Genomic DNA, 24,590 nt, shown 5'->3' with positions numbered 1-24,590 from the left:
GATCGTGGTGAATGATCTTTTTGATGTGTTCTTGGATTCAGTTTGCAAGAATTTTTCTTTGAGTATTTTTACATTGATTTTCATAAGAGAAATTAGTTTGAAGTTCTCTTTTTTTTGTTGGGTCTTTGTGTGGCTTTGATATTAGTGTAACTGTGGCTTCATAGAACAAATTGGGTAGTGTTCATTCTGTTTCTATTTTGTAAAATAGTTTTAAGAGTATTGGTATTAGGTCTTCTTTGAAGGTCTGATAGAATTCTGCACTAAACCCATCTGGTCCTGGGCTTTTTTTTTTTTTGGTTGGGTGACTTTTAATGACTGCTTCTATTTAGTTAGGGGTTATAGGACTGTTTAGATAGTTTATCTGATCCTGATTTAACTTTGGTACCTGGTATCTGTCTAGAAAATCGTCCATTTCATCCAGACTTTCAGTTTTGTTGAGTATAGGCTTTTGTACTAGGATCTGATGATTTTTTTGAATTTCTTTGTTTTCTGTTGTTATGTCTTCCTTTTCATTTCTGATTTTGTTAATTTGGATACTGTCTCTGTGCCCTCTGGTTAGTCTGGCTAAGGGTTTGACTATCTTGTTGATTTTCTCAAAGAATCAGCTCCTGGTTTTGTTGATTCTTTGTATAGTTCTTTTTGTTACTTCTTGGTTGATTTCAGCCCTGAGTTTGATTATTTTCTACCATCTGCTTCTCTTGGGTGTATTTGCTTCTTTTTGTTCTAGAGCTTTCAGGTGTGCTGTCAAGCTGCTAGTATATGCTTGTTCCAGTTTCTTTTTGGAGGCACACAGAGCCATGAGTTCTTCTCTTAGCATTGCTTTCATTGTGTCCCATAAGTATGGGTATATTGTGCCTTCACATTTATTAAATTCTAAAGTCTTTAATTTCTTTATTTCTTTCTTGACCAAGTTATCATTGAGTAGGGCATTGTTTAGCTTCCATGTATATGTGAGCTTTCTTTTGTTTTTGTTGCTATTGAAGACCAGTCTTAGTCTGTGGTGATCTGATGGGATGTGTGGAATTATTTCAATCTTTGTGTATCTGTTGAGAGCTATTTTGTGACCTATGATCTGTTTTGGAGAAGGTACCATGAGGTGCTGAGAAAAAGGTATATTCTTTTGTTTTAGGATGAATTGTTTTATAGATATCTGTTAAATCCATTTAGTTCATAACTTCTGTTAGTTTCACTGTGTCTCTGTTTAGTTTTTGTTTCCATGATCTGTCCATTGCTGAGAGTGGGGTGTTGAAGTCTCTCACTATTATTGTGTGAGATGCAATGTGTGCTTTGAGCTGTAGTAGAGTTTCTTTTATGAATGTGGGTGCCCTTGTATTTGGAGCATAGATGTTCAGAATTTAGAGTTCTTTTTGGTGGATTTTTCTTTTGATGAGTATGGCGTGTCCTTCCTTATCCTTTTTTGATAAATTTTGGTTGAAAATTGATTTTATTCAATGTTAGAATGGCTACTCCAGCTTGTTTCTTGGGACCATTTGCTTGGAAAATTGTTTTCCAGCCCTTTACTCTGAGGAAGTGTCTGTCTTTGCCACTGGGGTGCGTTTCCTATATGCAGCAGAATTCTGGGTCCTGTTTATGTATCCAGACTGTTCATCTATATCTTTTTATTGGGGAATTGAGTCCATTGATGTTAAGAGATATTAAGGAAAAGTGATTGTTTCTTCCTGTTACGTTAGTTATTAGAGGTGTAATTATGTTTGTGTAGCTATCTTCTAAGGGGTTTATTGGAAGATTACTTTCTTGCTTTTTTTATGTTGTCATTTCTCTCTTTGTGTTGAAGTTTTTCATCTATTATCCTTTGTAGGGCTGGATTTCTGGAAAGATATTGTGTAAATTTCATTTTGTCATGGAATATCTTTTTTCTCCATCTATGTTAATTGATAGTTTTGCTGGGTATAGTAGCCTGGGCTGGCATTTGTGTTCTTTTAATTCTTGGCATTAGATGTCTGTATGACATCTGCCCAGGATCTTCTAGCTTTCATAGTCTCTGGTGAGAAGTCTGGTGTAATTCTAATAGGTCTGCCTTTATATGTTACTCAACCTTTTTCCCTTACTGCATTTAATATTCTTTTTTTGTTTTGTGCATTTGGTGTTTTGATTATTATATGATGGGAGGAATTTCTTTTCTGAACTAGTCTATTTAGAGTTTTGTAGGCTTCTTGTATGTTTTATGGACATCTCTTTCTTTAGGTTAGGGAAGTTTTCTACTATAATTTTGTTGAAGATATTTGCTGGCCTTTTAAGTTGGAAATCTTCACTCTCTTCTATACCTGTTATCCTTAGGTTTGGTCTTCTCATTATGTCCTGGATTTCCTGGATGCTTTGTTAGGAGCTTTTTGCATTTTGCATTTTCTTTGACTGTTGTGTCAATGTTCTCAATGGTATCTTCTGCACCTGAGATTGTATCTTCTATCGCTTGTATTCTGTTGGTGATGCTTGTATCCAAGACTTGTGATCTCCTTCCTAGATTTTCTGTCTCCAGGGTTCTCTCCCTTTATGATTGCTTTATTGTTTCTATTTTCATTTTTAGACCCTGGATGGTTTTCTTCAATTCCTTCACCGTTTGATTGTATTTTCCTGTAATTCTTTAAGGGGTTTTTGTGTTTCCTCTTTGAGATATTCCACCTGTTTACCTGTGTTCTCCTGTATTTCTTTAAGGGAATTATTTATGTCCTTCTTAAAGTCCTCTATCATCATCATGAGATGTGATTTTAAATCAGAGTCTTGCTTTTCTGGTACATTGGGGTATCCAGGGCTTACTGTAGTAGGAGAACTGGGTTCTGATGATGCCCAGTAGCCTTGGTTTCTGTTGCTTAGGTTTTTGCCCTTGCCTCTTGCCATCTGGTTATCTCTGGTGTTAGCTGGTCTTGCTGTCTCTAACTGTTCCTTGTCCATCGTACAAGCCCTTGTGTTAGCACTCCTGGGAGACCAGTTCTCTCTGGGAGGAATTTGGGTATGGAGAACTGTGGCACAGGATCAGCTCTGAGCCTCTACTTCTTGTTTTGAAAAGCATCTGTCATACCTTTTTTACTACAGCAGCTACTGCATTTTGTGTTCTCATAAATTATACAAGGGTCTCAGTTAGATAACCATGCTTATATTTCCTTTTTATATTTTAACAAGTAATAGTGATTTGGGGTTTGCAAAATGGCTGAGTGAGTAAAAGCACTTTCTGCCAAGCCTAATGACATGAGTTTGATCCCTAAAGCCCACATGATGAATCTTCACACTCAATCTATAATCCATGACATTGCGCCCCCCTGCCCCGCCCCAAGTCCCCTAGTAATAAAGTAGTAAAAATACTCTTCTGATTGTGTGGAGAGGAGGTTTTCATTTGCATTTGCCAAACTATTAGTGTCGAACTTTTTTTCATATGTTTATTGACATTTATTTATTTATTTATTTATCTATTTACTTATTTACAGTCCAGTCCTTTCCCTTCCTTGTCCCTCTCCCACAGTTCTTCATCCCATTTCTCCTCAAACCCCCCATCCCCACCCTGTTTTCAAGAGGATGCCCTCCACCCCCTGCTAGGCCTCTCTATTCCCTGGGGCCTCAAGTCTCTGACCGTTAGGTGCATCTTTTCCTACTGAGGCCAGACCAGGCAGTTCTCTGCTGTATATGTGTTGGGGGCCTCAGACCAGCTAGTGTATGCTGCCTGGTTAGTGGCTCAGTGTCTGAGAGATCTCAGAGGTCCAGGTTAGTTGAGACTGCTGGTCTTCCTATGGGGTCAACCTCCTCCTCAGGTTCTTCCTTCCAGCCTTTCCCTAATTCAACCACAGGGGTCCTCAACTTCAGTCCAATAGTTGGGTGTAAGTATCTGCCTCTGTCTCAGTCAGCTGCTTATTGGGCCTCTCAGAGGGCAGCCATGCTAGGTTCCTGTCTGTAAGCACACCACAGCATCAGTGTTAGGCCTTGGAGCCTCCCATTGAGATGGATTCTAAGTTGGGCCAGCCCCTAGACCACCTTTCCCTCAGTCTCTTCTCCATTTTTGTCCCTGCAGTTATTTTAGACAGGAACAATTCTGGGTCAGAATTTTTGACTATAGGATGGCAACCCCATCCCTCCACTTGATGCCCTGCCTTTCTATTGGCCGTGTTCTCTATGAGTTCCCTCTCCCCATGGTTGGGCATTTCACTTAAGGTCCCTCCCTTTGAGTCCTGAGAGTCTCTCACCTCCCAGGTCTCTTGTATTTTCTAGCGGGCCTACCCTTCTCCCTCCCCCAAGGTTGCATATTTTTATCTATTCTCTTGTCTCCCCTGCACCTCATACCTGATCGTGTTCCCCTTTTCCCACCCCATCTCCTCTCCCACCCAGGTTCCTCCCTCCCTCTGCCTCCTACAATTATTTTTTTCTCCCCCCTAGGTGAGATTGAGGCGTCCTCACTTCGGTCCTTCTGCTTGTTAACTTTCTTGAGTTCTGTAGATTGTATCCTAGGTATTCCATACTTTTTTTTTTTTTTTTTTTTTTGCTAATACCCACTTATTAGTGAGTATATACCATGCATGCCCTTTTGGATCTGAGTTACCTCACTCAGGATGATATTTTCTAGTTCCACCTATTTGCCTGCAAAACTCATGATGGCCTCATTCTTAATAGCTGAGTAGTATTCCATTGTGTAGATGAACCAAATTTTCTGTATCCATTCTTCCATTGTGGGACATCTGTGTTGTTTCCAGCTTCTGGCTATTATAAATAAGGCTGCTATGAACATCATGGAATATATGCCCCTGTGGCATGGTGGGGTATCATTTGGGTATATGCCCAAGAGTGGTATAGCTGGGTCTTCAGATACATTTATTTCCAATTTTTTGAGGAATCTCCAGATTGATTTCCAGAGTGGTTGTACCAGTTTGCACTCCCATCAGCGATGGAGGGGTGTTCCTCTTTTTCCACATCCTCTTTTTCGTCTTTGAAGAAATATACTTCCATGCTCCCTCCCCCAACTCACTCCCAAGACAGAATCTCTTTCTATAACCGAAGTTAGCCTGGAATCCAGAACTGTCTGTTCTTCAACTTGCAGTCTTCTTTCTGCCTTAGCCTCCCAAGAGCTGCAGAATTTCATGTATGAGCCACCATTCTTGTTTTTCCTTTGCCTATAGTTGATTTCCTCCTTTTACCATTTGAGTTTCAGGGATTGAATTTAGGTCATCAGGCTTGGTGGCAAATGTCTTTATCTACTGAGATATCTTGCCTGTCTTATCTTTTGCCTATTTTTAAGTTTGATCATTTTGCTGTTGGGTTTGAGAAAATCTTCATATATTTTGCATATTATTTTCTTGTCATATATATAGGTATTGTCTTCCTTTATTTGGGCTGCTCTTTTATTCTGCTAATGGTGTCATTGAAACGTATTTATTTATTCCATATATATGTATATGCATATGGTATACAAACATGGATGTGTGTTCATATTTGTGTGAGTGCACATATGTACTTTGCCTGAAGGTCTGAGATTGTTTGACATCTAGTGTCTTCTTTGGTTATTCTTTTTCTATATTGAGGCAGGATCTATTGCTGAATCCAGAGCATCTCCTGGGCACTGACTCTAGACACCTGATAGGTCTACCTGGCTTTGGGTAGGTTTTGAGGATATAAACTCTGGTTCTTGTGGTTATGTGGCAAGTACTTTACTCATTGAGCAGTTTTTCTAGTCTTCACGTTTTTAATTTCAGTGAAAGCTAGTTTGTTGTTTTATAGTCTATTGTGGTTTTGTGTTGTGGCTAAGAAATCACTGTTAGATCCAATTTCTTGAAGCTTTTTCTGTTTTTGTCTCAGGAGTTTTACAGTTGGGTTTAGATCTCAGTTTCAGATTCCTTTTGAGTTGGTGTTTGTATGTGGCATGTGGTAGGCATCAACTGCATTCTTGTGGGTGTCTAGTTTCTCCACCGTTTGTTTGAAAGAACTCCCTTTGATGTTGAATGGTCTTGGCACTTTTATTACAAATTTTCCACCTATGTTTATTTCTGGGCCCTCTATCCTGTTGCATCAGTCTTCATGTCTTTCTCCATGTTTATGCAATGTTATTTCAATTTGTGACTTTAGTAAATTTTTAAATAATAGAAAGTGAGTTTTTCAGTTTCATCCTTTTTCAAGACTATTTTCTGTGGTTTCTTTTGAGATTCAATATAAATTTCAGAATGACTTTTTCAAATGCTACAAAAATAAGGATTTTGATAGAATTGCACTATATTTGTAGTTTGCTTTGGGTAGTAGTGACATCTTAATACATAAAATTTTACAGTCAATGAGTTAATACTTGTAACTAGTGTTTTAAAATTTTTAGTGTATTAATCTTTTATTTCCTTAATTAATGTGCCAATGCAGCAGATTTTGTTGTGTTGGTATTATATCCTGATACTTTGAATTTATTATAGTAACTCTTTTTTTAAGGAATAAGTGTTTCTACTTATAATGCATGTTGTCTGTGAACACAGATAATTCACTTCCCCTTTTCCAGTTTGGAAATTCTGGTTTTTGTTTTGTTTTCCTGTTTTCTAAATTGCTATTTAGAACTTCCACTCTGATGCAGAATAGAAATGGTAGGGAATGTGCCTTCTCGTATTTCTAATATTACAGAAAAAGCTTTTAGTCTTCATCATTGAATATGGCATTAACTGGAAGTTTCGTGCCTGGTTTGTTATACATTTTGTTGTGAAGGTAGCATGTTATGAAAAATCTTTTATAGTTCTCATTCTTTAAAGTATGGATCTGTTAGATGTTTGATCTTTAGTGTATATACACACACATTTTGAAGTTAAAATTTTGTTAATTTCTGTGGTATCAGAACATGTCTATCCTTTGAAATTTGTTGATACTTTATGATCTAGCATGTAATAACTTTTGGCAAGTATTTTATATGTAACTATGTAATTATAAAGATATTATTTTCTGCAGTCAGAGGTAGTACTGTGTTCTGTGTGTCAGTGAAGTTGTTGGTCTTGTTGTGTACCTCATTGTGAACTGCTTGTTGCATGAGTTGCTGAGAATGCTCTGCTAAAATCAACTTACTGCAACTTGTTTCAGACAGGCCTTGGGAGGTTGGCTTTTTGTATAGTTAAACTTCTATTTCTGATTTAGTTTGCAAAAAGCCTATTTGTATAGAAGTAAAAATCAATACAGTAGTAATACTGTGTGAGAAAACACATCATGAATGCATTAGGTAGAATATTGGACTCTCATGTAGACATTTTAAAGTCCCTATCTTGGGTAGTAAAAGAGAATGTGTCTCTAATGTTTCTGGCAAAATGACATTAGTAAAAGCTAACCTGCTGGTGGTGGTGGAGGCACAAGCTTTTAATTCTAGTATTACGGAAGCAGAGGCAAGTGGATCTCTGTGAGTTTGAGGCCAGCTTGGTCTACAGAGTGAGTTAGTAAGTTGTCATTGTAGCAGGTGTTATAATTGTGTAAGTTAAAAAGTAAAATGATGAACATGGGATTAGTAAGCAGGGATGCACTAATGCTAGGAACTGAAAAACCCATTGCCTTCAGGCAGACTCACATTTTATATGGCCCTGAATCTGCATGATAAAGTTGAAGTTTTATAGCCATGTATATGTAATATCAAAGATTTGGTCTCAAGAATTTACACACTCATATTCAATCACCAGTAGCTTAGTTTCTTTTACCAAGTTGAATTGGCCTTGATTTTATCAAAAAGGTGGTATTTCTACTGAATCTTAACAGATGAGGAGGTACTCATTTAATGGCCAGAGAAATAGTATTCACTTAAATGTATAATAATGTAAAGTTTATATAGTAGTATCTTTGTGGATTGATGAATAGTATTAAAAATTTAATAGAGTATTAAATTAATTTTGTAGAGTAAATTGATTTAGAAGAATTTATAGGCAAATTGGGCTATTCATATTTGTTATCTTTTGCATTAAGGTCATCAGGAGCCATAAAGAATATTGTATAGTGCTGACAACATACAACAGAAATCTTAATCCCAATGTTTGTCCCTTTACTGGGTGACCTTGGCACATTACTTAATTCCTTCTGTGTCTCTATATTCCTAGTCCTCATATTTATAAATAGAGATTAAAAAGTCTAATGAGATTCTAGATAAGAATGAATGAAGATTTTTCTATACTTAGAAAAATGCCTGGCATATAGAAAAATCTTAGCAACATTGGCTGTTGTTATTGTATCATGATGATGATGATGATGTACATTGTAAAAATCTCAAACACCACCTGCCTTTGCTTAGAGATAAAGGCACCAGTGGATCCAGGAGAACTTTTAGAGGGTAAAGTCATTATGACTTCAACCTGTTCACTCTATTTCTGTAGATAGAATTTACAGCCTAAGAATGTTTACTCTGTTAGCACAAAAGCAGATTTGAAAATTGTATAGCATTTAATGATTTACAAGTTGTACAGAATTTAAATCTTCTAATATGTGGTTGTTTTTTTTTTTTTTTTTTTTTAGATTTTTAAGACAGTTTCAGCGGCAGCCTTGGACTAGAAGGTTAAATAATAGGAGCTGTGTACGATGCATTAGGATATTGAAGAAATTAGCTTCTGAGTTAATCATTTGGAATATAAGGAAGAAAAGGTGACTGAAAATGGGGCGAAAGAAAATACAGATCACGCGCATAATGGATGAGAGGAACCGACAGGTAAATCAAATTTTAATTTATTTAATTTGTCATCATATTTTTAAAACATAGTATAAAATGGTTAAATCTCTCTTAAATTTAATTTTAATTCTTAAGTGTTTAAAGTTCCAGAATAAATGAAAAGTGTTAGGTATAAAATTGTCCCTTTGTGCCATATGCTTTAAAGAAACCTTCAAGTATGTTTTTCATATGTGCAGTAGAAAAGTCACGTCACTGCGATCCTTCTGTGTTTACTTGTGTAGTTTGCAGACAGTGCTTATTCTCTGGTCCATAACTCAATTGTTGTTAGAATATCATCTCTTATCATACTAAGGACTGTGCAGATTTGCAATTACCAGTGAATGCTTTCTAGTCACTTACATTTTCTGGTTAATTGAGAAGAAATGAACATAGTTTTGAAGCCATATTATCTCACATATTTCTTAAGCACATATATATTATGTCTGCTTTAATGGATACCTTTGCAGGACCAGAGTCAGTGAATTTTTTGAAATTCAGGATAATTTCAGTATGATTCTGATTCATGAAGAGTCCAATTGTTGTATTTAAAACTGATTGACAGTTTCCAAAACTAGCTGCATGTTTTTCCAAGTGTTATTAGCACCATCATGCCTGTTGAGTAGTTAGCATAAAATTCTCTGACCCATAGGCTCTAAATCTTTGATGTCTATAGTTTTAAGAAAAGTTGACTGACTTTTTGATTTAGAGAAAAGAAAAAAGGATTTCAGAGACTGTAATAATAAGCTTCTCATTCATCATATTCAAAGCATGTTCAGTAGGCAGAGATGTTATCCCTGGGAAGTTTGTCAGAGGTTTGGAGAACAGCTTCTGTAAGCTCAGTAGGATATGCACAGCACTGAAAATGTGCTTTCATAAGGTCAGTGTAGAAGTTTACCTGAATGCAGATAGAATTGTAGACACAGTTCAGTGAGTGGTGGGGGTAAAGGGGGAGAGAAGTGGGTGCTAGTGGGAGTCATCACCATAGCCCAGGCCAGTCCTGCTTGAAGTGGTTGAAATACCTATAGAATTGAGATGAAAATAAAGAATCCATTGTTTTGTAGAATAAATGCATTCTTGATCTGTTGCTTCTAGAGAAAGTGTAATATAGCAAATTCTATTTTCTTATTGGCTTATGTTGTAAACTCTGAAACTGTTTTTATGTATGAGAAAAAGGCATCTCAGTTGAGGAGGAAAAGGTATTTTTAACATTCTAGCCAATATTTTACATACATAATACAAGTAAATAACTTTCATACTATCATGAAGAGTTCACTTCATTCTTATTTTGTGCACATGAATACTTGGTTGTATATCTAGTACAGTAATTACCTTAAAGGGGTTTTGTCTGATCAGCTGTTGTGATGGTACACAAGAGCTTCCTAAACAAACAAACAAACAAACAAACAAACAAATTTGAACAAACACACACCTAAAAACAAACCAGTAAGACAAAACTAACAAAATAAAAGCACTTCAATCTCAGCACACATGAAAACATGGAGTTCATTTTATTCAGTTTATATTGGCCAGGTGTTTCTGAATATGGGGTCTCCCTAGGAGTGTAGTTGATAATACCCAATGATAGCTCTGATGGAAAAAACTGATTTTCTCTTTCCCAGAAATTAGTTTTCAAATAGTTTGTGGGATAGGAATACTTTGCGTTTTCTTTCTCTTCTCAGTGCTGGGGCCTTGCCTGGCTTGAACACGTACATCTTATATGTGTTGCCAAATTCTCTGTGAATTCATGTTTGTATAAGTCCTGTTGTAGTTGGAAGAAACTGTTTTCTTGGAATTAGCACTCTAGTTTTTATAATCTTTGCATCTCTTCCTCTCTATAGCTTTCCAAACCTTGAGGAGAGGGGTTTGATGAAGACATCTCATTTAGGACAGAATGATCCAAAGCCTCTCATTCTCTGCATAGTCCAGTTGTGGGTCTTTGTGTTAATTCCTAGCTAATGCCAAGATGCTTCTCTGATAAAGGTTGAAGGGGGCACTGATCTGTGGAAAAAAGAATGTCATTGGGAGTCATTGCTATGTTCCTTTAGCAGAATGATAGTGTATTTTCCCTTAGGCCCATCATCTATCTAGACAGGTTCTTGGGCACTATAGCAGTGTAAAGCTATGGGTTCTATCTCACGGAACGAGCCTTAAATCCAATTAGAAAGTGGTTGAGTACTTCTATAACATCTGTGCCACTGTGCACCAGTATATTTTATATGTTGTATGTTGCAGGATTTGTATCTGGGTGATACGAATGATTACTTTTCACTGTGTTAGCATGCAGAGTACCTTCTAACACCATGCATGCTAGTTGGTAGAGGTAAAGCTTCTAGTTAGGAACCGGTTTAATTTCTCCATGTTCAGTGATATAAGTAAATGTCCTCATCAATATGCCTTACTATCAGGTTGTAGAGAGCCACCAATAACCTTGGCAATAGCCTATGGTGTTTGAAGAGTAGGACCAGAGGATCATTTTGGCCAACAACTCAACAAGATGTAGCCTATCCCTGGAATTAGAGGTTTTACTTAGTGGCAGAAGACATTTAGTTGTGATACTGTTTCTCCCATTATATGGTGACTCCATTTAAAGTCCTTTCATTTATGTATATATTTTATCTTTTACAGTAGTAGGTTCTATATGGTTTTTCAAAGGGCCTTTAGTGTGAGTTGTCCTTCCCACATTTCCTCCTTTACCCCTCTCATGCTCCCAATCCTCCTAGTATCCTTTTGATCTCTTCTTGACACTATCTTCTTTTCCTCCCTCCTTGAGAGGTCCCCTCCTCTGCCCTGGTCCCTTACCTAAGTACTTAACCTCTGTAGTTACCTGGATTTGACAAGAGTTTTCTAAAGTGTTTGTGTGTAATTTATATTTAGGTAGCAGTGTGATGCTAGCTACTTCAAATCTGTACTAGTACTTGGGATTACCCTTTCCATTAAATCCACTGTAGTAGACTAGTAGACAGGAGATAGTAACTAATTTTAATCTGAAGTTTCAGTCATATCTGATTGTTTTTTTTTTCTTTTCATGTTTTTATATTATCAAAAGATTGTGTGTGTGTGTGTGTGTGTGTGTGTGTGTGTACCAATGAGTTCATTAGGGTTGTGGGTTGTGCACCTGAGCATGGATGAGAGCTTGTTTATATCTTACTGAAAGAAAATGTCTTTTATTCCCTCACCAGTAATGCATTAACTATGCTAACTGTTTATATGTCATTAGGGAGCAGGAAGCCCTTCTCCCCTCTATGACAAGGTGTTAACAGGCTTATTCTTGTGCAGGTAATCATAGCTGCTGTTTGTTCAAGAGTCCAGTAACCTTGTTGTGTCCAGAAGTCAGTATTATATACTTCCTGTATTAGTTAGGATTCTCTAGAGAAACAGAACTGATAGAATTGCGTGCATCGACTCAATGAAGAAAATTCTATCACAGGTATACCCATCAGCTTGACTTTTGGGTAATGCCAAGTGCAGTCACGTTGACAACAAAGAATAGCAATTATGCCCTCATACACTTTTTTTTTTTTTAATAGATTAAAGGGGAGTCTTACTAAGGTGCCCAGGCTGGTCTCATTTGTGGGTTTAAGTGACCCTTCTACTTTAGTCTCCTCAGTTGCTAAGACTATGAGCATGAGATAGCATTTTAGGTTCTGCTAGTTTACCTTTTTGTCCTTTTCGTTATTGCTGATGCTGTTTATGTCTTATTTGAGAACTTTCATTTGCCAAAGGCAGTAAAGAAAATTTGTTTAAAATATAAGGACAGTCTGGCTATTACATGTCATGCCATGTAATCACCAGGGTTGATTCAGCTGAATTGTCTGTCTAGACAGTGTCTTCTGATATCTCACCCCTGGTGTGTACTTGGTGAAGAAGTGTTTCTGTTTCATTTTTCTTGTTTTGGTTCTGTTATCCATTTGGAATTTATGTTTGAGTTAAAGTGTAGGAATATTATTATTTTGCCCGTTGGGTTTTCAGTGACCCTATATAATTCATTGCATTCCTCTCCTGCCTGAGTTTGAGTCAAATAAAATGTATTTGTGGGTCTATTTCTGGATCCTGTATTTTGTTGCATTTGCTTAGTTGTATATCCTTGCTCAGTTCTACACTGTTGCAGTTACTATAATTTGCTATCTGGTAGCATAGTTGGCTGCCATTGTATTTCTGCAGAATAAGCTGGCTGTCTTTCCCTTTTTATTTCCAAATGAAACTATCAAGTCAATGTTTGCATAAAGGCAACCAATCAGGAATTTTCCTGGACTCAGGGCTTTTCCCCACTAAATATGTGCATCCATTTAAGGACATAGAAGACTTTATAATATTAGGTCTTATCACCTGTGAACATTCTTACTTTTTTTTTTTTCTGAGACAGGGTTTCTCTGTGAAGTCCTGGCTGTTCTGGACTCACTCTGTAGACCAGGCTGGCCTCGAACTCAGAAATCCACCTGCCTCTGCCTCCCAAGTGCTGGGATTAAAGGCGTGCGCCACCACTGCCCGGCACATTCTTACTCTTCATTTGGTTTTTATTAGTTCTACCTACAGGGTATTATGCATTTGAGTATGTGGATCTTAGACATGTTTTACTTATTTCTAGATATTTGATTTTAAAAACATAGTTCCCCAAATTTTCTTTTTTAACATATTATTTATTATTATTACTTTGAGAGTATATAATTTGTTTGTGTTGGTACATGTGAGGTACAGCACACTGTGGAGGCCCGGGGAAAACTTTGTAGAGTAGTTTGTTTCTCTTCTTCTACCTTACGAGGGTTGTAGGGATTGAACTCAGGTTCTTAGATTTGTGTGGAAAGTGTCTTTACTAACATCTCACTAACCCCCCAATTTATGTTTGCTGCAGTTTTGTTGCTAAGTACTATTTATAAAAGTATAGTTCTTTTTCATATGAATATTAGCCAGTAACCTAGCTTGAGATAACCTGCTGTCTCTAATACTTGATATGTATTTCTCTTACTGAGATGCAGATACCTTCATAGACTTAGGAAGAAAAACACTAAAATTCCTTTTTTCAAAGGTTGAATATAGAGAATACTAGCACAAAGATTGTGTGTTCATTATTTGGAAGTAATGTCAGTCCTGACATATTTGTTACAGATACTTTTATTTGTAAAAGAAAATGAGATATTTAGTCTGTAATTTTTCTGTAGACCTGTTCATCTTCTTCTTACAAAAGTAATCAATCACTCATTCACTTTGTTTTCCTTAACATGCATTCATTGAAAGCATATAGTTTTAGCGTTGTATCCGAATGGCTTTCTCACATGATGGCATGGTAGTTTATCCTGACTTTTGCTTAGTGCTGGGGCTTTTATGATCTGACTCAATTCCTTTAGTTCAGCTGCTTGTTTATCATGCTCATAGCAAAGTCTACATGTGTGCTGTCCAGTTCTTACTGTTCAGATGGCTGTTGTATGTACTTGTGAACATACTTCCTTTAAGGTGGGCAAGTAACATTTCTGTGATAGGTATCGTTCAGAGAGTTGCTGGTTCAGCTTTATGATACTTTTGTTCTGTTTTGACAAGGTGAAAAGCAACCTTTTTCTGTGTGTGTGGTTTGCCAGTTGTCTGCTGGATTGTTGATCTTTTTTGTTTGCTATTTTCTTAGAGGTTCTCTGTGGTCTGAACTTTAGTTGTCTGTGTGGTATCTGTATTGTTAAGCTGTGGTCAGTCTCCTTAATTCTGTGTCCTTGTTCTCCCACTGTGTTCTGTTTTCTTGTTCCTTAAATGTATCTGTAAACAAATATACCAACATGTTGAAAAAATTTAAATACGTATTTTTATGAGTTATTCATTAGTATGTGTGTTTATGTTTCTGTGTGTGAAAATGCTGGCATGTGCAGGATAGTGCACACATAGAATTCAGGAGACAACTTTTAGGAATCGTCTGTTTTGCTTGTGGGCCCAAGATGTTCGAGATTTTTTAATAAAAAACTTCTGTGTTTCATATTTAGAAGAAGACCAAAGTATTTTTAAAAACTAAAATAGCTTTTAAGATAGATATTGACAGATCTTACATAAAAAGTGGTTTGGATATATGGCACAATTTACATATTCAGTCTTTCAAATGGTACATTGTATTAGCTACTTATTTTATTTAGTTATGTATAAGTTCATTGGCCAATGAGATATTTAAATGATCATAGATTATACATTCTGTACTTGAGAAACATAAGACTATAAAATAACTTTGAGAATATTAAGATCTGTGAAATTAAGAGAAAAATATTTAAATGCATTACCAAAAGAAAGGAAAGCTGACACCTTAGCTTAATGACAATTATTAAGCTACTCTACTGTCTTAAATTTTTCACTTTACAGAGTAAGTGAAACCAATTGCATTTTCTTTATTGTTGCTCTTTGCACATGCATATTACAGCTCTAATTTAGAAGTACATTGTAGTAATTGTATGCCTGTGAGAAACAACTGAAGTGTCTACAGTGGCTTTCCATCACAGAAGGAATCCTGGTTCTTTAGTAGCTAATGCAGTGCTTCATTAGTCTAGTCTAGACCCACAGTTAAAGAGTCTCTAGGGAGAAAAGTATGTGGCATTTTTTGAACCTAAAACAGTTTTTGAACAAAACTGCATAAAAATATATGTGTATAATGGTAATTCACCTATATGCTCGCCTGTCTCTCTTATATACTAATTTTCTGTGTATCTTCTTTGTGTGGTAAGTTACCTATTTATATCTTTTGTACATCTTTGAAAATTAGATTTTTAATTTTCTTATTATTGAGTTTTAGTGTTTTGCATATGTTGGATAATGTACTGTGTGAGGTATTGTTAACCAAAGGTATCTTTGGTTTTTCTTTTTATTTTCTTACAGGGTCTTTTATAGAGCAGAAGCTTCTAATTTCTGTAAAATTCAATATGAGAATGGAGAAATAAACTGTAGTAGATCCAAATAATTGACTATCATTGAGTTGTTTTAGGGCAGTGAAAACTATTTCAATACCACATACGATGTTTTTTACTATGTGTGAAACAGTGTATTTAATAAATGTTATACCAGGGTTCAAAAGTCTGTATTCGTAAGTCTAATAAAAACTAAAAATTGGGCTAGGCATGATAGTATATTCCTTTAATCCTTGTACTTGCTAGGTAGAAGCAGGCTGGTCTCTGAGTTGGAGGATAGCCTTATCTACAAAGTGAGTTCCAGCTATATTGTAAAATTCAGTTGAAAAAGAATCAACAGCAAATAATTTTTTAATGACAATAGTACAATAAGTTAAGGATGAATTTTTACATAAATGAAAAAATTAAAAGCATTTGGTAAAGCAATAAGTTTATCTGAATAAGAATATTTTAGATAGGTAAAGGATAAATTATATAATAGGAAAATTATAAAATATAAATAACTTTATAGAGAAAGGAAATCCCAAATGAAAACAGATAAAAGAGACTGCCAAGTTGTTACAAATTGGTACATTAAATACACACTGAAGAGATTATTATTTATGTCTATCATTAACAAAGATTAAAATGAGTAATTAATCATAGTATGAAATACACCTTCATCATAGTTTTATAAGATAGCAAAATTCCTTGTATGTTTATACAAACAAATGTATATGGCATAAGAGGAAAACTGCCATGTGAGCAGCAGGTGAAATGTGTATTATATAATTATTTTAAGGTAAAGGAAGCAGCCACTCTGGAGATGTTCTTTAATATATATTCCTCAGATAGAGAACATAATGAAGTTTCTAAATTGAAAAGTAGTTGTTGTTTAAGGAACACATGTATCTACATGTATGTGCAAAGTCATGCTAATGTCATTCAATGGTATAAGGGAGATGGATGCATGCCATAAAGTCAAATAAGGAGCTGGAGAATAGATTGTTTACTGCATACTTGGTGACTTTGATGTTATTTACATTGCAGTAAGAAACACCAAGCTCTCACTTAAACAGGTTGATCATTTCGCTTTGGCTGTTACTTGGCAGCTACTGAGGTGTTCAGGCTGAGTTGGGAAAGGCAGTAATGATTACACGAACAACATAGATGAGAAGTGTAATGATATACATAGACAAGGGAAGATACCAAGTCTGTGTCAGAGGTAAAGTCAACAGTTTGCTGATGGTGTAGAGTATTAAATAGCAGTTAGCATAACTTAAAATTGGTTTTGCATTTATTGTTTGAATAGATAACAACACATTTCCTGAACCAGATAAGGCTGAAAAGAGCTTTTTTTTTTCTTTTAAAATCATAATATAACCACTAGGCAAAATGTGTGAGGATAAAAGGGAAGGGAGCCCTAGTTGAAAGCCTATAGGCACCTAAAAACTTGAAGTCTGAAGAGGAGGTAGGTAAAGGCTGAGAGGAAGCAATGAGTTTAGTTCATAAACATCTGGGATAAAAGTGTTTAAAGAGCATGGTCAATTTTGTCCAACATTGTTGTGGTAGAAAATAAGATAACCAATGATTATTGACTTTAATGATACAAATTTGAGATTACTTATAACAGCATTAAGAAGAGCAGTTTTGGTGGAATTTGGGGACTGTGGGGTCTTATTCTTTTGTTTAAGAAGAGAATATGAACTGTGAAACTGAATTCAACTATAGAGATTTCTTTCTGGTGTTTTATTTTAAAGTAGAGAGAGTTAGGACTAGAGTGATAAGTTAGAGTTGGAAGAGATCTCAGAGTACATTCACTGGATTATAGTATTTGATCTAGTGGAGCAGATTAGAATCACAACTGTGGGGAGCTGACAGAAGGTGGTTATCATCCTTGCAGCCATCTTGAGCCATATACCCTGACAAGAGACTTGTTTACAATGGCCTACAACAGCTGAGCACACTCTGATAACATCTTGTTTTAGATACCCAGGATTTTTTCTTGGGTGTGTGAGACTTAAAGGTATGATTTAGAGATAAGACCTAAGGGCATGACTTAAAGGCATGACTTAAAGGCGTGGTTTAGAAGTGAGACATATAAGTGAGGCAGACAGAAGAAAGTAGTAGCACTTGAGACTCGAGACAGGCAACTAGGGATTAGACACTTGTACTTGGATGAGACTCGAGAGTAGAACTTGGAACTTGGAACTTGGAGGCACTAGGGACTAAGAACTCAAGACTTGGGACTTGGACTAGGAAGAGACAAGAATAAAGGTGATTGAACCACACTCTGTCTGGTCTCCATTCCTCGAGTCTGTCCTCCCTCTCTCTCTTGCTGAACCCTAACCCGGAGCAGCCTGGGGCAGTGCGGGCTCTAACAGTTTAGCCCCCAAGGCTTTTGGCAGTGCAGGTTCCAACATTGACAGAGCGGTCCCCCATATTTTGGCCCCCAAACGTGGGCTAGTGCGGCTCACAACACTTTGTTACCCAACGTGGGGCAGAACGGTCTTCAACACACAATACAAAAGAGAGAAGAATGCAAGAATGAGTAGGGTTAGACATTAGTAAGGGCAGAGAAGGAAACATTAAAAAATGTGGATGAAGCAACTAAAACTTTGGGATAGAATGCTGAGGTAGGGTTTTTGTTTTGTTTTGTTTTGTTTTGTTTTTTATCCAGTGTGAAGTAGTTTTTTGAGGAAAATGAAGCAGTAGGAGACAAAAAGATAATTATAACAAACGTGAAGTTAGGAGTATTAAGCATTGTTGCTTGTGAGAGTTATGTATCAATTCAGAGACACTAGATTTGTGTGTGTGTAATTGTGATAATTGGGTATATGTTTGGACAGTAAATTCTTACTGGCACTAAGTCAGGCAAGTATATTAATGAGAGAAGAGGAAAGGATGCATGTGTGTTTGAAGGAATGAGACGCTTTTTCTTTTATAGAAAGACCAGGCTGGAGAGATGGCTCAGTGTTTAAGAGGTCCCTGGTTCAATTCCCAGCACTCATATGGCAGGAATCACACTGTCCAAAACTCCAAGATCTGGCACCCTCACACAGATATCCCTCATATAGACATACATGCCAGCAAGATACCAATACATATAAAATTTTTAAAAATGAATATATTTGGTCACAGAGCAGAGAGAGTAAAGAGGCTGCATCTGGCTCCCACTCTCACAAAAAAAAATAAATAAATAAAATAAAAGACCATCAACCCTAAAGAGTAAAAATGTGAGAAGAGATAGTTATGCATTTCTAATCTGAATTCCAAATGTCTCCAAAATCTGAAATTTTTGGGTTCTGACACAGTACCACAATGGAAAAATCTCAATACAACTCATCTTAGAGGGTGTTCTCAAAAATGTATGTACACTAAAAATAATGTGGGAAGTTACATATTAGTTGTACACATGGGGTATATATGAATGATGTGTCTAGACTGAGGTCCTAGCATCCTGAAACTTACTAAATGTCTTTAGGATGACTCATTGTTAGCATGCACAATTTCAGAAATACAAAAAAAAAAAAAAAAAAAAAAAAAAAAAAAAAAAAACCTCAAATGTGAAACATGTTTTAGTCCTGAGCAGTTTGGATGAGTGTTACTTGACCTACATTAACAAACTGGTAAGGTGACTAGATCTCTGAGGGCTTGATAAGGTGAAGAATGTCTGCAGGAGCTAGACGGGAAGCCATCAGAGTAAACTTTGTGAAATTGAGACTTTTAGGTGCTGTGATCATTGATGGTAGTAGCACTGATGATGTGACACTGGGTGATGAACATTTGGGGGAGGTTGGAGTCCCCTGTGTTAGCAGGACTGAGGGAAAAGCAGTCAGGTGGCACTTCGTGAAGAATTGTGTCACTTCATCCTTGACACAGGGAGCGTCCTTAGATGGTGTGATTTCATAGTTAGAAGCTTTAAAATAGCCTAGAGTTTTGAAGGCAAAGAAGGGGAAATATTACAGCAGAGGAAAAAAAGAAACTTCTTTTCCAGGAACTTTTAGAATAAGGGATATATTGTTAAGGACTGGACTGGGAGGACAGGAGGGAGGGAGGGGGCTGCTATTGGGATGTAAAGTAAATTAAAGAAATAAATTATGGAAAAAGCATATTATAAAAGCATATAAATGTATTGGCTACATATTTTGTATCATTCCAAATCCAATATACAAATAGTTATCGAAATAAAAAGTGAACTATATCAAATGTGATAACAATAAAATAAACTTATAAATCTCTAAAACAAAACAAAGCAAAAACCATGAAAAATGTTTTGGTTTCAGAACTGCCTTAGTTAGCAGATTTTAATTAGAGAAATAGTAAAAGAAGATTGATGGCATCAGATAATTTTGCTGGTCTTAAACTAAACTTTAGTGGAGACAATAAAAAGGCTTGCCAGGGAAGAGAAACACAAGTTTGATTAGTGGTTTTACTTAACCATTTAGGAACAGAAATCTAGGAGAGTTGGTTTCTGATGGTACTAATTTAGGCTGAAATATAAGAGACACTAGTCAGCTATTTCCTTGCCTTCTGTAGTATAGCCACAGTCAAGGATAAGGGAATAATAATACCTCTTTTTTAGAGCCCTTGGACATACACAATAAATCCAAGACTGTAGTCCTATGGCAAAATGGAGGGAGGAGGTGTGTGTGGAGCATGAAGCTAGGAACATTTTATCTTTTAAATCTGACTCAGTGTAAAGAAAGACTCATTAAAGAGACTTTATTTCAAGTACAACTAAGCTTTTAATTAAAATTCTGTTTTTCTTTGTCTAGGTTACTTTTACAAAGCGAAAGTTTGGATTGATGAAGAAAGCCTATGAACTCAGTGTGCTCTGTGACTGTGAAATAGCACTCATCATTTTCAACAGCTCTAATAAGCTGTTTCAGTACGCTAGCACTGACATGGACAAAGTCCTTCTCAAGTACACTGAGTATAACGAGCCTCATGAAAGCAGAACGAACTCCGATATTGTTGAGGTAACACATATTTAGTAATGTGTGAATTATAAGTAATACTTAACTTTAAAAAATAACATTAACTGTAGCATTGCTTTGTAGTTCAGAAACATAGAAGGATTTACAGTTGCTATTTGATGTCTCAGTTCAGCCGTAAAACTTTCTATCTATTCAAGCAAAATGAATTAAGCTCTCTACCATACAAACCTAATGTTTAAGTGGCATAATTTTTTTTATCAGTGATTACTTATTTTGCTTTAAAAAATACCTGTAATTTTAACACATCTTAATTATTTCACTATAATGTATAATCACATTAAACATAATGAAAGGGAAGCAAATTTTTGACAGCGCCCTGTGTGTGAAGGCAGGGAATCCTGTCCTGCCTTATTTGACCACATTCTATTTAGTATCTCTCATAGTTTTGTCAACCTAACTAAGTTTAAAACAACAAGAGGTTTTCTGTTTGATTTTCTTTTTCTTTTCCTTTTTTTTCTTTTTTTTTTTCTTTTTGGCAGAGATTCACTATACAGCTTAGGCTGGTCTTGAACCATCCTCTTTTCTCTGTTTCATAAACAGTTTGATTATAGTTGTAAACCACCTCACCCAATTCCTTTGAACATCTTCTGATGATATTTTAAGTCAACTTCACACTTACCTTTGAGTACTTTTATGATTATTCTTTATATTTAGAGGTTTTCCTTTATTTTAATTTCATCTTAATTTTTAATATTTTCATTGCTTTAAAGATACTTTTATTGACTTAGTTATCTATATAAGTATTAGAAAGAAATCATGTACATTAGGCATTTTTTTGGGTAGAATGTACTGAAACCATGTAAAGATGACACAGAAGTGAATGGATGAGAATAAATGCATTGTGAGTTTATATTTTACATCCAACAGTTGACTGCAGGTGAAGATACTTATATGTACAAATCAAATTTATCTTCATACATAATAATATAGTTATGAAAAATGCATTTAGTTTTTCCCTGAGTCGTTCTGCATTTTGGGTTCTTTTTTTGGACAGTGATTTAGTTTGTTGCTGGGAAAAAAAACCCTCCTTATATTATACTTTATGGTTATTAATGAATTATTTCAAATGAGAAGTAAAAGTTTGACATATTTACAGCCATGACCAATTTACCCAGTTTCATTTAAGGAGTACTACTTTAAACCTCCTATGAAATGGGCTTAAAGGGTTTTTTTTTTTTTTATTATGCTTTTGTTAATCTTTTTGATATAACCCTATCTTTAGGAACACTGTTTAATACAATTATGTTTATGTCATTTGGCAATTCCTGTTATTTAGCACATATGTTCTATATTAGAACTTATTTGCAGCACAAATTATATTGTACATTTTTCCCTATTATACCTCATAAAAGCACATTTTGTATTATAATATGGTAAAGTAGATCATCTTAGTTTTACCAGAGACTTTATATCTAAATTTATTTGAAATGGAAAACATTTCTAATATATTTCAAATAGCTTTTCCTTTTTAAAATGCATAAGTCGTATCAAAAGCTCCAAGACCTTTCACTGAGCAAAGGAATAAAATTGTGAGCAAGTAGGTAGGCTGGTTAGTTTCACTGGAGGGAGATGGCACCCTCTTAACCCTAACCACTCTACTCTTTCATTGCAGCAGTGTGTTCTTGACCTCTGGAAATTGAGGGTTCTTCGCACAACCTAAAGCTAACTTCTTTAGAGAATGTGAAGAATATAATCTGGTTTAAGCCTCTCAGAATTTTCAGACTACCCCAGTCTTCATCTCTGTTGTGGTCAGCAGTCAAAGTGTAAGAGAGTAAATCCCAAACCTTTTTAGCAGTCTTGTATGTTACAGTCTGCTTCAGTATGTTCAGTATGAGTGAAAACTTTGACAGGCAATTACCTATTGGAATTTTTAAGTTTTTTTTTTTTAATTTGTGCATATATGTGTGCTTGCATGAGTTAATATGCACCACATGTGTCCAAGGTTATAAGGTAACATGTAACTGCTAGATACCAAACTCAAGTCCTAACTGTAAGAGTAGTAAGTAGCCTTACCCTTCAAGTTATGTCTCTAGCCCCTATCCATTTTGATTTTGATGTTTATTTGTAGTGTTCCTTCTTATATGTAAGCCAACATGAATCTTAATAATAGTTCTCTGTAAGTTATAATTTTATAGTATATAGGAATAACTATATTAAAATTACTGATTTTTTTGTGGTAGGAAAACCTTAAGGCTTTATTTATTTGTGGGCTTTATTCTTTCTCTCCTTTTAGGTAAGGTCTTATGTATTCTAGTCTGGCCTCCAACTAAATGGATAATGATTGATTTTTCTGCCTTCATTGAGAGTGCTGAAATTATTGGTGTATATCCCCATACCAAGTTTTTATGCTCCTGGGACTCAAGCTCAGGGCCTCATGTATGCTAGCAAATCAGTTAACCAACTGAGCTACAGCTCTGGCCTTCACTGTATATGAAAGTCTTACCAAGCTAGTCTTAGTTGTCTTTGTAAGTGAAAGGAGGGCTGCCTTACAGGTTTGGATTTTACATCCAAACAGGCCTTCTTTCACTTAAAAAGATGATGCAGTGTGTTCTCCCTAGTAGTGTATAAGTACGCTGCATTCATACTGAGCATCTATAAGGATTATTATTGTGGACCAAAGTTAAGTTTATAGGTAACAGTAATAACAAAGAGCCTCTAATGAGCCAGACGCAAAGAACTTTACAGTAGCTCACTGGAGGAAACTTGGAAATACCTGCGTGGCCGTTGTTGCCGCCCTTGGTTCCCTTTTTACAGTTTCCTTTCAAGCACTTGCAGTTGTGGCCTCCACTTTTATTGTCCATGTACTCATATGTCTAAAACGTTGGGGGTCTCCTGTGCTGTGGGCTGTGCAGGGAGTTATTATTTACAACTTTGTAATTTGAACCATAAGAATACTATGGTTCTATAAACCACTAAGTTACATCTGTGATTAAAGATTTTACATAAATAAACTTCTAACAAGTTTATAATGGGGCTTTGGATTCCTTGGCTATCTCATGTAGGTGAATAAACAAACAGGTGTAAACATTTGTAAATAATCTACTTTAGATGAATTATGTTCTGTTGCATCCTTAACATGCAGGCCCTTTTGAGATTACTATGAAAAGAAGGGTGAGCACACTGTGCTCTTAGCTATACCCGCATATCGCTATGCATGACTGTGTTAAGTTAGTGGAGTAAGGGCAGATATGCTTTCTGAGAGTAGTACACAATGAATATTGTACAGGGTAAGCATCAACTAATGTGAAAACCTGAAATGCTTTTAAATCTGAAGTATCTGGCAATTATTTTACGTAAGGGTAGTTGGTATTTGAGTATTTTGGTCTTATTTAACTATAGATATTAGAAATTCATAGAATATTGATTATTCATCCTTATTTCATATGTCCATGTTTTACAACTAGTCCTAATATTTTAATTTAAAGTTAAAAGTGTTTATTAAGTTTTTCTATAGTTTTTTTTTTGACAGATTTACACATTTTAAATTCATTTGGGGATTTTAGAATGGTGTTTAAAGTGGCTAGTAAGGACATACATACATACATACATACATACATATTTCTGTTCCCAAGAAAGTTCAGTACAGATGCCCCTTAACTTAAAATGTGCTTATGTCCTACGAATCCAGAAATTAAAAATATTGTTAAGTTGAAATCCACCTAACTTGCCTGATGTCATAGCTCAGCAGCACAGCATGTTGCAGAGTCTAGGTTGTTTATCTGATGATGCCAGACTGCCTGAGAGCTGTAACTCTGCCCCTGCCATCATCCCAGCAGTATACTGTACTGTATATTATAGCTCCAGAAAATGCCACAATTCAAAGCATATTTTCTACTCAGTGCATATGCTTTTGTATTACTGCACAATTAAAAATTATAAGTTAAATCAACAGAGGAAAATCAGTAAATAGCAATGGAAATTTATATATTTGTTAATTAGGGAATGGTCATTAGCATTCTCTTTGTAAGGGATTTCATGACTTTGAAATGATGAGTCAGTATTACATTTCAAACCACAACTTATTTAAAATGTTTATATACTACTTTTTAAAAATACATTTTTTTTTGCAAAACTGAGTTTTAATATTTCTTCTTTAAAACTGTTGAT

The 24,590-nt window shown here is 35.7% G+C and overlaps 1 protein-coding gene across 9 annotated transcripts in view; it reads left to right on the top strand.

Moving 5' to 3' along the window:
• The window catches only part of Mef2a (myocyte enhancer factor 2A), a 121,615-nt gene that overhangs the window by 44,151 nt on the left and 52,874 nt on the right, over positions 1–24,590 (top strand). For all 9 annotated transcript variants that reach the window (XM_034496438.2, XM_034496446.2, XM_076935587.1 and 6 more), the window contains 2 exons: positions 8,449–8,638; positions 20,262–20,465. In XM_034496438.2, the coding sequence (XP_034352329.1) occupies positions 8,585–8,638; positions 20,262–20,465 (258 nt within the window). In that variant the 5' untranslated portion in view covers positions 8,449–8,584. The remainder of the gene's footprint in view (positions 1–8,448; positions 8,639–20,261; positions 20,466–24,590) is intronic.

The sequence above is a fragment of the Arvicanthis niloticus genome, chromosome 1 (genome assembly GCF_011762505.2).
Source record: "Arvicanthis niloticus isolate mArvNil1 chromosome 1, mArvNil1.pat.X, whole genome shotgun sequence".
NCBI classification, from domain to species: Eukaryota; Metazoa; Chordata; class Mammalia; order Rodentia; family Muridae; genus Arvicanthis; species Arvicanthis niloticus.
This window is presented reverse-complemented; position numbering and strand designations above follow the sequence as displayed.